Raw genomic sequence first — 15063 nt, forward strand, 5'->3', positions numbered from 1 at the left:
CTGAAGTATTTAAACTTGAATGAGCCTGCCTGTGTGCTTTGATGCTACTTTTCTGGAGAACTGGTGACTCATTCACAGAATAAACTGGGTATCAAAGAATGAAGAAATTAAATTGCCAGACAGCAAGGGAGGGCAACAAAGCACCAGAAACTGATCAAACCAAGGACTACTCAGTCTCCAATTTGTGTGTCAGTCAATGGATGAGCCAAATTCACATATTTGTGAACAGTGCCAAGAAAAGGTGATGGCATTACTAGCAAACAAGCCATTTTCTTATCATAAAAAAAAGTACATACTTCACATAGTCATGGATTAAGGAGTGCTTTTTCAAAAGGGATCTGAAGCAGTCCAACACCTACATGTATAATTCTCTAGAATTCTTCTGGAAGTCCCAGACTAAGCCTCTAAGTTAGCTGAACTCAGATTTACCTTGAACCTAAGCAAGGTTCAGGATATCAAGATCTATGAATTTAGAGCTCCCAACTTTTATTTTTAAGTTACCCTCCTACCCCACCCAGAGATGACACTTCATTTTCTCTCTGAGCTTGCTATCCCATTTCAGTTCCATTCTTGCAGTTTCCAACAGGGTTACTTCTTTATACAGACTACTGGCTTCCTACTCAGAAAACACGGATCTATTTTGAATGAGGTATCAAATTTCTACTGCCAGCTGCAGAGGTAATGATGCAATCCAAAAAAGAAAGTAGCAACTAATTCTCTTCATAATGGCAACAAATCATCATCATTTCCAGTACCTTCTTAGAACTCTGAATTGCTTTTTCTTTTTTTCTTTCTTTCTCCTCTTACATACCTAATTTTTAGGCGAAGAACAGCTTGATAAAAAAACAACAGACACTGAAAATTTAAGAAAGTTGTATATCATTAATAGTGGAAAAACACAAACACGGTACAAATGCACAGATAGCCTTAATACTATGCACTTCCTATGCACTCAGATAACCTTAAATATAACAAAACATCCCATCTTTGAAAGCACGAGTGGTGTTAAGAGTAAAAAGAAGTGGCTGTAATAAATCTATAGGTACCTACCCCTGAAAAGCTAAGGATGCCTCTGTCATGCACTAGTCCTCGCAGGAAGCATACTGTCACAGAGCTACAACCCTGCTGAGCAGAGGCACTTCAGGGCAGCAGGGGGTTTCCTCCTCCACTGGGAGGAATTCTGCACCCACACATGGCTTATTTCTTGACTGTCAGCTGGGAAATGTCAAAGCCAGACAGAAGCTCTAGCAAGAAAAGTTTTACTGTTTCCAAATCTTATATGAAGAGGGACAGGGAAGTGGTCAGCACTTAACTACTTCCTCCATCACACTCCTTCAAGCTCAGGTGTTGTCCTGTTGACACCGATGCTCAAACACAACCAATGCTGGTAATGTCAAAGCCCTCAAGAACCAGAGGTGGCCTGGCTTACAAAAGGACATGATTTCCCCTCCCTGCCCCTCCTATTCCTCTCTAAATTGGCCACTTTAGTGATAGAATAATGAAAATTTCCAACAACAAAATGCAATTTTACTGTATATAGCTTTGCTAAGCTATATACTAAGCTGCCCGCTACTGTCAAATAGTACTCCCAACACTGACAGAAACAGAAGTATCCCAGCATTAGGGAAAATACCGAGACATTTCACTGCTTTCTGCATCTTAGCTTTAATACCACAAAAACCTTTTTGCTGGCAGCACAAACTAACATGCTGTGCTGCGTGGCTGGATGGAACTAGGAAGTTTCTGCCTTGCTTCTCCACGGCAAGTGGGAGGCTGTGACTTAAACCCCTCCAAGCATACTCTTAGCTCATTTCTGACAAAGGTCAATGCTTGAAAGGCACCCATTTTCAACTCCACCGTTCCTGATCCTAGATTAAGTATGAGGTTTTTCATACTCTCTGCACCACAGATTATTCCTGGACATCTTCACAGCCTGACTTTTACAGCAGTTTTGGTGCCTTTACCATTTTAGTCCTATGATAACTGAGAGAAAGAAAAAAAAAAAAAAAAGTAATTCCTGTTAACCAGCCTACTGGTGCTAATAGGAGCCTCAGACAAAGCTGGCATGTTGTCCCAAACTGCCATCATCAGTAACCAACCCCAAACAGATTCATTGCCTGGCCTGTTTGGCCACTCCCATAAGATTTCAGGGGAGCAGTGAAGACTTCTGAATAATAAGGAAAGCATCAGCCAAACATAGATCAGCACAGTGTAGAAAGCACACCGGGTAGAAGACCCATGCTTGGCCACCCTCACCAGCAGGTTGGGGAAGCCATGTGGCAGCAATGCAGCCAGGTAACCCTACACGCCCTGCAGAGCATTCAGTCAGAGACCCCTGTGGGTAATGACCCACCGCTTACTGGTGGCTCATGCACCCTCCAGAGCCAGGCAGGAAGACAAGGCCTCAGTCCTCAGAAGTTACACGATTCTCGTGGTGAAGGCAAACACAGAGCAACAGACAGCTCCTGCAGAGAGCCAGAATGCTGCAGAGAACAAACATATCAGGGGCTGCTTCTGCTGCTGGCTCGCTAGGCTGAGACTGGAGCAAATCCAGCAGAATTCCCCCTGGTCCATACCTAAGGAACTGGCATCAGAATTGGGCCCAACCAGAGCACAAAACCCACAGGAGTTGCTGGGAGCTTGCTCCCCAGTGCCCAAACTTAGTTCCCATTACACACGAGACAAAGAGAGGAGTCAGCAAACCACAACATAGGAAAGAATGCACTCCCTGCCTCATGGCCCGCGCTGAGGAGCAGCTGCTGCTCCTGCTGCCGTTTTCCTGAATTTCACATTGCTACTGCTGGATGGGAGGGGAAAAAAAGAGGAGGCCGGTAAGTATTTCTGGGGGCGGAAGGAAGTGATGTGATCGCAGGCCTCGATTCTGCTCCTGCTTACTTTGGAGTGACTCCGTGCAACTTAGCGGAGCTCTGCATCAGTGTAAAAAACACAGTGAGTGGTGTCAGAGTCATGCCTGACCCTTGCTGATAGCACAGCACAACCTGGGCTGGAGTCAGCCCTTCCTGTCCTAGCAGCCCCCAGAGGCAGTGGAAACTGGAGGCAGAGAAGCCAAGCAGGACGACTTGGCACCCAGGCCATCACACTCCACTCTACTACTTTGGGGTCATGTCTGAGGTGCCTGTCCCAGGACATACGTGATCCACAGTTACAGCTAAACTCACTGCCAGGAGCCCACAGTGCTGCAATACACCTCAGACCTGCAGTTCTATAGTGAGAGTTAATACCCAGGCATTGTCCAAACAGCCCGCGTTTATACTACCACACTCACAGAGCAGGCAGCAGGACTCAGAGCCTCAAGCAGGAGAGGGAAACCCCTTGAAAATAAGGAGCTGCCCCTTGTCCTACATTTCACACACACCCAACATTTGCCTGTCTCTTACTAATTATCTGATGGCAGCTATTTCAGAGATCCCAGAGGGAAAAAAAAAAAAGAAAAAAGAAAAAAAAAACACAAACCACAAACCTGTTATTACTGATTCTGGGTTCAGTTTGAGTGTGGTGTCAGGGGAATAAAACAGCTATCAAGTTTGCTGGTCCCTATAAGTATCCCCTTGAGCTAATGGTGGCCTTCAATACAGCCCTTTGCTCAGAAATAAGGCAGTTTGTTGTTATTTGGAGAGAGCTCTTTGTGGCCACAACCACATTGCAGACAGCAGGAGAATTCTTGCACATGGCTAATAATGGCTCTGCAATAAAAGCAAACCCTGGGGCATCTAGTTTGTTGTGGCTTCAGACATGCACGCGCATGTTCATCCATCCCTCGTCTCCCTTCTTGTGAGCCAGCAGAGCATTCAAAGTGACAAGGGCCCTCCTCTCTCAAACAATGCTTCTTGCAAGCATGGAAGGGACCTTCAGCGGGTGATTCATCCAGGCTAGGAAGAACTAGTTTATATTATCTGCTCCAAACGCAATTAGAAACACTGGCAGAAGTGGCCACTCCAAAGCAGTCCTCACTGCAAAGTACTTACAATATTAATGGACAAGACAGGGACTGGAGCGGAGAGGAGAAAGATATGGAAAAGCGGCTAGGAAGCAGATTTTTCTTAGTCCTAGGCCAGTGCACCAAACACAGGACTCAAAAGTACTTGAATCCAAAAGGTTTTTTTATGAACAAAACCGTTAATTTACAGATGGCTTTGTCTTATAAAACTACTGACAAGATCTGCAGCAACATCACTGACTTACATATATCATCCCTCAAAACACCACCCATTGCTCTGGCTGTCTAATTCACAAATCCTGTCCTCCAGCATTACAGCTCTTGTGACACACCCAGCCACCTGAGAAGTACATGGCAAGGTAGAATTTGAAGGTCCTCTCGGACTGCATCCAACTACTTCAGACTTCCCAGGAAAGCTCCAGCGCTGCTCTGAGCAGCACCAAACCTGGAGGACCTGGTCTTAGCATGCCAGTCCTGTTGAACAAAACACAGGGAGCAAAGCAGAGCCCTCAGTCCCAGTCAGGCTGCAGCACTTGTAACAAGGTGCAAGCAGTAACTGTGAGCAGGAAAGCAAGGCTCTGGCATCATCAAGAACTCACAGGAGTCACTTCATTGTCTCCCTGTTTGAGATGAAAAGATTTCGTGTTACCACACCTTGTAACAACTCAGACTGCATTGCATGTCAGCATTTGGCCTGCGAGCTTCATTACAAAAGTAATGAAATTCTCAATCACTGAGCTCAAGCAAACTGAAACCCTAAGTCAGGGGGAATCTTACAGTTTACTTCCTTGGCTCAAGCCCCAAATAAATCAGATGTAGTTACATGCCTAAATAGACTGCAAATGACAAGCTGCCATGGCTTTTTTTCCCCCGTTAACTGTACACATTTTATGTCAAATAACTGCTACCCATTAGCGTTGTCTTGGGTTTAACAAAGAAATTTTTCTTGGTGCAGGGGGAAGGGAATTCTTCCCTTCCAAAAGGCAAATCTGGCAGAATAATATCAGACAAAATGCAAACAAATAAAGCCTGGTTCCAATAACATAGGTATGTCTGAAGCTGAATAAAAATTTCCTTTGGAACATTCCATAAAATTATACCTGGTTGTAAGGAAATCCCAACACTGGCTGCAACATAACCACAACAAAGGAAGATACAAAGGCAAAATACCAACAGGCTATGTTTTGAAAACAATAAAGAATATTGCTTACAGGCAGTTGGAGACTATGAGAGGTGTCATGTAGATGATGAGTTTACATTATAAAGGGGAAAAGAAGTCAGACAGAAAAGGAAAAGATACAGACACTAGAAAACTATTTTTAAATATATATGGCAGTCAATGAAGTCTAAGGAACAAAACTGATACTTCTACTCTGACATTGAGTCCTCTCAATCTTGATATGCAGTTTATTACCTGCATCAGGTCCCAAATCTTACAGTGAACTTAACTCTGGCTGCAACAGGCAGATATCCTTGCTCACCAAAATGGAGTTCAGCAGTGTTTGAAGTTAGAAGTGAAATACGAGATTTTTCAAAAGCAATGGGGTGAGGTGACAGAACACATGTTCAGGTACCTATCTCTGCCAGCACTCCAATTTCCGACCACAACATTGTTAGCTCCACTCCTCATGCCCTGCGTAGCACCCATGCACAGAACTGCATCAGTCCAAGATGCTGCAGAAAGGAGCTGCAGGAACTCCCTGGGCCAGCTCTGCCCCAACACTGGGGGACTGGGACCACGTGAATGCAGGGAGAAAGGCAGAGGGTTCCAGTGAGAGTCTAAAGCCAAAACTACTTGCTCTCACCAGTGCTTGTAATTCATGATTTTCATGAGTGCTAAATTCATTCAAAAAATTGGCAAGGAAATCGTGCATTCTTGGGAGGATAGGAGTAAAACGTGTTTACTGGACTCTTCTTTGTTTGCTTTAAATAAGACATATGGGGTGGGGAATAATCTGGAGATCATCAATGCACTATACTTGCCTTAAAGTGATTAAAAACATGGTCCAGAATAGCAGCTACTGAAATGCCTTTTGTTCTGATGGCCTTCTGGCTCGCCTAAAATTTGAGGAAGTATCAACTCATTTCCCACCCAACAATTCCCACAAAACAACTGTTTTTTTCAAGGTGAAGTGTCTGGGGGGGAACAACCAAGGGGAAAAAAAAAAAAAAAAAGAGGAGACAGGGAAGTTAATTTCCCATCTAATCAGCAGAGATTGTGCTCTCCTGCACCAGTTCCCTACCCAGTGGTGCTGACCTCTGGAGAGTGGCTTATCAAGGGTAAAGGAAGGCATCTGCAAAACGGATTACCAGGGAGAAGGCTCAACCAGCTACATTGTGCTGATGTCTTTAGCAAAGTTGCTGCTATAAGCACAGGAGAAGCAGAACTGATGTGAAAAGCAAGACTGTTGGGGGCCCAAGAGACAGGAATACTGTGAAGAGGGACTATCCACAAGTTCAGGGGGAAGATGAGAAAGGGTAGTTGGTCCAGCCCCCAAAAAAACAATTGCTGCTCTAAAAGAAAGTCAGCCAGGGCCTTCAGACATCTGCACATCCATGGTCTGCGCTGTGGAAAAATGAAACATTTTCTCAAGGAAGCACAGCTCATTTTACCTCAAAATCCAAACAATTTTAGCAAACATCCCAGCAGGAAAAAAAATACTTTTTAGAATCTCACATTCTCCCTTGCTTCCCCCTCCCCCCCCCCAATTTTCCATCCTGTCCTACAGTCAAAAAATAACCAAAGATCTTTCTTTGTATTTGGTAAATACAGAAGCTCAGATCTGTCATATTAAGAATTGCCAAGAGCAAATATTTATGGCAGAGTTGGAAACCCTTTTAAAATCAGGACTTATATTTGTTGCACTAATCATTATGATGCCACCAGGCATGGTTATAATTAGAAAACACTAGAGGTCAGTCATCCTTTTTGCTGTGCAAGTGCGTTGCAATATGATTACAAACAACAGCTGGATGTTAACAGCAAGGCAGGGATGAAGGGGAAGTGTTTACATACTCAAGCACAAGGATGTCAATACAAGACCAGAATAGTCAAGCAGCTAAAGCCCTAAGAGGACATGTCCTCAGCAGTTCGGGATGGGTCTGAAAGAAGTCCTTCAAGCACTTCGACAACCAAAGCAAGTGAAGAGTGCTCAGCTACCCATTTACCTGTTTTAACTTAGTAGCTATGGTTGTTTAAAGATGAACATGAGGTCTTTGTTATCACCTTCTTCTATCACGATCTCACCATATGCCACAGGAGAAATGAGTATACCAACAGCATGGTATATTGCTTTACCTCATGCACAGGACTCCACTTGGCTACAAACAGAAAAATCTCTGCTGCTTCAGTATAATACTTTGAAGCCTTCCAATACACATACAAATAAGCTCAAGCTTGCATAACTTGGAGTATGACATACAGACAGCACAAGTTTGCAGACTCTAGGCAGCCACTTCTGTAGCAAGCAAGTGTCCAGTTCTTGTAGCTTCAAGAGATTTGCTTATTTAAGTATTCCCAGAGACAAGACAGACCTACTGGGGCTCTGACATGGTCAGACAACCCTAAGGAGTACAGTAGCAGGTCTCCCTTCCACACATGCTGCTTTTCCCTTTCACTATGCCAGTTTCTTGGACATCCAAGGCTTAGTTCCGCTGCTCCGATCTTGCCTATCCCATAAAGTTAACATAAAGGGCTACAGTCAACTTCAGGAAAAGAAAAGCTGTAAGAATTCAGTGAGTTTCTCTTTCTAATTGGCACCACATACATTATACCGATAACTTCACAAGCAGATGATCTTTTCCCTCTGATGGTTCTTGCCTGCAGGATTAGATTCCCCACAGACTTCGCCTGGCAGAACGAAAAGAAAGTCATGACCCAATAAAGTCATTGCAGTAACACACAGTGCCTACATGCATAAGGAGAATGGTTTGCTGTCTTCTTCCAGTTTGCTTCCTACAGATGAGAGATTACATCTTTCTACAGGGAAGTAAAGCAGATTTAAAGTGATTTTGCTTCACCCAGGCTGACTTCACAGACAGGGTATGTCATTCAGCTAAAGAGTGTGCTACAGGATCACAGGATTAAAACCCAGGGTTTTCACAGAGTCAATGCTTCAATCCCATTGTTACACATCTAATTAAGACTGAATGCATCTAGCTCCATAATGGCAAGGCACCAGCAAAGGGCCCTGGAGATGTGGGGATACCTACCAGTATACCAGTGTTTTTCCTCTTCGGATTCTCCCATTAGAAATTAGAGCCAGGATACTTCCTAGATATGCATGAGCATGGATCCAGCTGTAAAACACATCCACCGCACCTCCAGATTTGACCAGCTGCTTATAACTGGCTTCCTGCCTTCTCCCTACCAGGAATACCCTGACCCTTCTCAGCACTAATCTCTAGCTCCTTTCTAAAGAATTGTCCCAAGATCCAGAGTCTATCCACCTGCTGCCTCAACAAGTGTTCATGTCGTGCCAGATGTCACTGGATATATCTGTGACTAAACACCAGCAGCCAGCACGTACGCTCTCTCTGAGTACCATACACATTGTGTTACAGCAGGGAAGCAGCATGGGACCTATGTCTCCTGAGATCTGCCACTCTAATATTACCCATGTGGATTGTAATGCAGCCTCATCAAGGCCAGAAGCAGCTCTGCCACTGGCCTGTAGGAGTGGAAATGGATTCTAAATCTACCCAGGCTCAAATAGCTTCTAATGTAGCTTTTTATCCAAGATACCCTCTTTCAGCCTCTTGAAGGTTATGAGGACGCAGTTTACAACTGAACACAAAGAGAATTTTCCCACTGAAACCTAAATGCATGACTTTTATACCAACCATGATAGGTCTGGTCTGACGTGGAGCAATGCACAGAGGAAACAGCCCTGGGCCAAGAAGCAAGACCCATAGCCTACTAAAAGAAAACATTATTTTGTGTCCACAACACTAAAGGGGATCTTAATTGCACAACCAGCATTCTATTGCTTGACATACCTAACTCTGAGCAAGTCACTTTGTTCTCTGCCTTGATCTCCTCAAATACAATGTGACTGAGAACAGCAACCACTCCAGGAAAGCGCTTTCTGATTTACAGAAGAGAAGTAGCACAGGAATGCTGTGTGCTGATTGCTAGGGGTGCACAATGGTATTGTAGACAAGGAAATCACTTGGAAGAAGACATACCATGCTACACAGAGAACCCATATTGCAATCACCAACATTTACTGTTACTGGGATCTCAGTAGAGGAAGTGGACATAACAGTACCAGGTGTGCCTTGAAACTGTGACGAGTGCAAATTTGAGCGCTAACGCTAGCCCCTCACGGAGCTCCTTCCAGACAGGAAGGGGCCTTCAGGAGCAAGTTCAGTGTAATAAAAAAAAAAAAAAAATCAACAAAACCCCCAGACAATGTGTTAGCACATCTTTTAGAAAAGCAGAATGTCTATGGTAGTCTTCAGACCATTTTGCTCTAAAAGCAGAATCTTTACTAATGATGCTTTTGTCTTCTTCTGGAACATAGGGACTTGCTGGCTCCTGAGCAGTGGCAGCTTTTTGCCTGATGCAGGCTGTGCAGAAGGCCTGATGGACTGAACTGTTCTCCCAGCCGGGAAACAGCACAATGCAGACTTAGTACCTGGCTTACGTGCAAGGATCACAGAGAAAAGGCTTCGTTTTTCATAGTACCATGTCACATCCTGTCACATAACCCAGGATGTACTGGGTAAGATGACCATCACACTCACTGTATGCAGAAGACCAACAATTTACTCCTGGAGTGTAACCCTTGGTTGTCAAGCCAAAGCAGTGCACCAAGAAAAACAAATGTGGGCCTTCTGAGAACCACCTGTGGGTGTGCTAATTTACCACTGACTTCACTGGTACTTGCTGTAACGTGTCTACAAATGTGAGCTTAACCAAACCCTCAGGCCATATCTAAATTAGAATAGCGTGATATTAAAGAAAAGTGTTTGTCAACATATTTCAATAGATGTAACTCAGACATAGGTTTAGGCAATTCTAAAGAAGCTCCTCAGAAACAAATTTTATAAAACTATACCACAAGCATGTGAAAAAGGCAACTGTTACATACAAGCACTTGAATCTTAACTTTAGGTAGCTCTGCACAGACCGCTCTGGCACAGGCAGCATTTCAGCACTTTGCCAAAGCCCTGGCACCGGACTCCAGAAGTACCGGGGGCACTGACCACTGTCCCCTCGAACCCAACACCCACAGCTCACACACCGTGCAACCTGATGGTGATCTGATCTCCTGGGTTCGCATGTGTGACTAGCCCTGTGATAAAGCACAGGGCTCCCATAAATGCTGCCCTTGAGAACCGCACAAGTTTGGGGGAGCAAAACTGAGCCCCCTGCCCCACGCATCGTGCTCAGCACCAGGGGAGATGTGGGGAAGGCACCTGAAGAAACCGGAGGAGAGGGGAAAGCAACGTCCCTGCTGATGCAAGGAGGCAGTGAGGGGTGAATAAAGGTTTTTAAACGTGGCTGTCACTTACTTGTCCAGAATGAAGTAGAGATCAAAGGCACCGTGACAGGAGCGCTGCTCTTCGTGCTCTTCCTCCTCCTCGGGCCGGGCGCAGGAGGTTAGGCTCCCGCTCGCCAGCAAGAAGCAGCACAAAAACGCCGCTTTCTCCACGCCGCTCCTGCAACTCGCCATCTTTTCCCTTCCTTAAGTCTTCTTCCTCCCCCAGTCTCCCTCTGGCTGCCGACCTTACAGTATGATCGGAAGCGCTAAGGGAGGAGAAAAAAAAAAGAAAAAAAGAAAAAAAGAAAAACCACAAAAAACAACCTCACCACCACTGACTTCAGGATCTCAGCTCAGCCCCGCGGGCTCCGGACAGCCCTGCCCGCTGGCTCAGGGCTGGCTCAGGGCTGGGGGCTGAGCCCGGCCGGAGGGTCCCCAGAGCCCTGTCCCCATGCCCCAGCGCCTGCCCCCAGCGGCTCAGCCCCGGTCCCGCAGGGCGCGGAGCGGCTCCCTACGCGAGGGCCGGCGGCAGGAAGGGGCAGAGGGAGGGGAGCGGCGGGGGGAGACAGGATCTTATGGGGGAAAGCTGAAGCGGGACTTTCCTGTTCCGGGATGCCGAGCGGGGAACGACTGCTGCGAGTGGGGAGACCGGGGGAAGGGAGAGGAGAGCCTCCCGTCCCGTCCCATCCCTTCCCGGGCTGCTCCGGGAGGAGAGGGGTAGTGGGGAGAGGGGAACCAGGTCGCTCTAGGGCATCATTGCAAAAACCTGGGAGAAAGCAGGGGCGAGGGGGGGGAGTACGTGGTGCGGGCACATGTGCGAAATTGGGTTGCAGGGGACGAGGGTAATTGCAAAGTTTCTTGCCTGGGGAGGGGCGAAAGGACGGCGTTTTCACGCCTGTCTTATGTCACGGCAAATTGCTTCGTTGCTGTGGTAGAAAACTGAGTTTGCTCCCGCTGCGTCCAGCAGGCAATGAATAACGCTGAAACGAAAATCTTTTGATGGGGGCAGCAGAATCCCACCCGCCTGCCATCCGCAGGGCACAAAGCGCTGCCCCGAAGAGCTGCCCCAGCTCATCTGGATGCTGCCTCCAAATTTTGCATAACTGCTGGCTGCCAGCCGCTTCTCCCTCCCCCACAGCCGCTGCAGCTCCTAATTAATGAAAAGAGCCACGGGGAGGGATGCGAGCGGAGTCACTTTGCATGACGGGCTTGGGACTAGACGTTTCCCTCTTTCTTGGGGGGAGGCTTTCGAGCAAGATTCAAGGGCGAGGCGATTCGCATCCCCCGTGGGGTGCTGGCACGCCGCCCCCCAAACACCCATCGCTTCGCTGGGGGCCGCTTCTCCTGGGGAGCCGAGCGGTCATGGGGGGGGGGGGGGGGGGGGGGGGGGCTCCGGCCGCTTTTCGGGAGCCACGAGCAGAAAGTGACACCTCCTCCCGGCGACAAAGCCTGCGCCGAGGGGGCGCACGGCCCCCGGCGAGGCACAGCACGGCTGCAAGGGCCACGGGGTGCTCCCTGCAGCCCCAAGGGGCTCTGTCCCGGGCCGTGTCCCCATGCACCCATCGGTCCCTTTCCTCCACGCACGACACGGACACGCGTGGACGCGGCTCGCCCCCGCCGCCCCGAGCCCCTGCCCCGTAGCAGCCCCCGGGTTTTCCACTCTCCCGGTTAAATCCCTGCGCGGTTCGAAGACGAGCGCATCGCTCGAGTTAACCACTTGAAAAGTTTTTTTGTGCGCCGGCCAGCTCGGACCCAGCGATTACTTAGATCATGGAGAAATCCAAGAAACCCACATCCTCCCTGGTGACATTCACAAAAAATGAGCAAGCGGCTGCTGGGCAGCAGGAATCCCCCGTCCTCCCGCTCCGCCCCGACGGTGCCCACTAGCGTCGGCAGCCTGCGCCTTCCCGCAGCCGCTCCGCAGCCCCAGCCCCTTGTCCCGGCGCCGTGTCCCGGGCAGGTCGCGATTGGCACTGCCCAGTGATTATCGCGACTGATGCTGGGAGCCCCCGGCCGTCCCCGGCCGTCCCGCAAACGCGGGCGCAGCGGGTGGCTTGCGGCCGTCCCCAGAGCCACCGCCGGGCTTCCCAGCCTGGCGTCCTCACCGGGGCGGACTGGGGACGGCCCGGGACGAATTCGGCTGGACAGGCACCGGGTACGGAACGGGAGAGAGTCTCGCCACGTCTGCTCACCCCGTTCTCACTCCTTCTGTAGCTATTTGCGCAAAAGCCGCGCAAACGTGATCGCTTGCGGCACGAAGCGCAGTGGGGATTGCCCGTCCCGGTGTGCCGAGATGCCTTCCTGGCCCGGCCCGGGGGGGCGATGGGGCCGGCAGCACCCAGGTCCCGGTGGGGGGCTCGGCGCTGCCCGTGCTCGGCCCCGGGGGATGCGCGGCCCCGGCCCCGGCCCCGTTATAGCGCGTACCGAGCCCGGAGGTGCCTCGCCCCGTTATCGGTGTGAGATTACTCCCTAATTGTAGCGAAAACCCGCCCTTTCAAAAGCATTAAAGGCTTGACGTTTCTTTTTCCGATACAAGCCAATATTCAGATTGCATGGACACTAATCAAATAACCCGGGCTATTCCCTTTGTCAACATGCTCATAAGAATCTTCTGCCAGGCGTTAAAGGCATTTATAGGGAACGACATCTTTCAAAACCGATGTTGCTTAGTCCGGATTTAGGAAATATTTGATTATGACAAGACGTTTGATGGTTATATTTTACATACCAGCTGTGCCATAAATCGTTTCATACCTCAAAGAAATTCCTAATTTTGTTTCCTGCGAGTGCTTTCTATGAAGCAGGGATTTCCATTTCTAGCCATCCTCACCCATACCTGCAGCTCCCCGAACACCACAATAATAAACCAAAAGTGGTGTCAGGCGCCGCCGAGGAAGGCTTTGGAAGATTTTTCCATCCCCCCCCCCCCCCAACTTTAAAAGAAACTCCTCTTTTTAAAGTACAGCTACAAGGGGAATCCCCTCCACCTCCCGAGCTCCCCCCCCCCCCCGCCGCTGCACTTCGCGGCCGCTCCCGGGACCGCCTCTGCCTCGGGGGGACTCCGCGCCCCTCGGGGGCAGTCGGGGATCCCTGGAGGAGGCTTTTGGGGGGCGAGGGGAATTAAGGGGGAGTCGGGGCGCCGCGGTGGGCGTTATCCTGGGCGGGGAGCGGCGGAGGGGGAGGAGGAGGAGGAGGAAGCCGCCGTGCGGGGGGCGCAGGGGGGGCGGATCGGGGCCGGCCGCGCTGCCGCCGGCAGAGCGAGGGCAGCGCCCGGCGGAGCGGGGGGCTCCGAGCCGTCCCTCCCGGCCGGGCAGAGCCCTCCCGCAGCGGGTAAGGGCGGTGGAGTGCGGGGACGGGGCGGGGAGGGTGGCCCCGGGGGTCCGAGACCCCCAGAGGGATTCCCCGGGGAGCAGAGAGGGCGTGGGGGGGGAGCCCGGAGAGATCCACTGTGTGGGCCAGGGGCGATGGGGCTGGGGGCGATGGGGCTGTGGGTGATGGAGATGGGGAGATGGGGCCAGGGGGGATGGGGATGGGGAGATGGGACCGAGGGTGATGGAGCCGCCGTGCTGCAGCCCCTCAGATATCCCCAGGAGTTCCTCCCGGCGAGCATCCCCTCGAGCATCCCTTGCCCTTTTTGCTGCTCCCCTCGTTCGCCCGGCTCCCATCGCGGCAGATCGGTGTTCGGGGTCTGGACTCTTTGGAGAAATTGGTGAAGTTTCTTTGCAATACCTCGCATCGTTATTCTGAATTTGTATTGGGTATAGCAAGATCTGCGCTCCTCTGCAGAAATTTCTGAGTGGGTCAGTAAGTTAGGAACTGCTGTTGTCACCTGGAAATGTCATATTGGGCTTTACGTTTGCAAATCCTGCCATGAAAAGGTTTCTGTAGGATTGAAGTCCGGTACCAGTGTGTGAAGCCTCTTCATGCCTTCATTCTGTGATCAGACAGGAACTAGTCGTAGGAAATGTCAATGAAAACTTGATGGAGGACATAATTTTTATGCAACTCTGCATTTTCAGTAGAGTTGCTCTTAAATGAAAAGTGGTCGCACACATGCATTGAATTCGTGAATTTAAAAAGGATTGTTCAGGAGCTATTCTTTGTTCGTGGCTTTTGAAAATGCCGAATTTAGTGCTCGACAGCTCTTGCTACCATTTGTTAAATACAATTGGTACTACAGAGAGAGGGATTTATTTAGGCAATAGGAAGACAGAGGTATTACATTTAGTATTTTTTAAAATGTGTAAAAGTAGATGAAATCACAAGTAGTTTTTTTGAGAGAGCACATTTATTCGGTATTTAAGCATCCTCCAGTATTTTGAAGCAAAATAGAGCTGCCATATAGAACTCTACGGAAATACCATCTTATAGGATAAAAAAAGCTCTATAGCCATAGAAATATTGATGTAAAGTCAAAATATTACTTTAGCTTCTATTACTTAAATGTAAGATAACCAGATAAGAAAAAAAACAAAACAAAACAAAACAAAAAAAACAATAAATTATTTGTAAGAAATTATATATTATACGGAAGATTTGGCAGAATTAATTGCCTAAATCCTAGCATGTTATATGTGTAGTTTTTTTTTTTCTATGTCCATAATTCAGTGAATCAGT

At 48.6% G+C, this 15063-nt stretch overlaps 1 protein-coding gene across 1 annotated transcript in view; it reads right to left on the reverse strand.

The window, feature by feature from the left end:
• Positions 1-10673, reverse strand: part of ANTXRL (ANTXR like) — a gene marked incomplete at its 3' end in the record, with an annotated part of 49745 nt that extends 39072 nt beyond the window's left edge. The window contains exon 1 of the mRNA XM_084290488.1: positions 10478-10673. Within this exon, the coding sequence (XP_084146614.1) occupies positions 10478-10638 (161 nt within the window). The 5' untranslated portion in view covers positions 10639-10673. The remainder of the gene's footprint in view (positions 1-10477) is intronic.
• Between the last annotated feature and the right edge of the window lie 4390 nt (positions 10674-15063).

The sequence above is a fragment of the Netta rufina genome (genome assembly GCF_964035555.1).
Source record: "Netta rufina genome assembly, chromosome: 7".
NCBI lineage: Eukaryota > Metazoa > Chordata > Aves > Anseriformes > Anatidae > Netta > Netta rufina.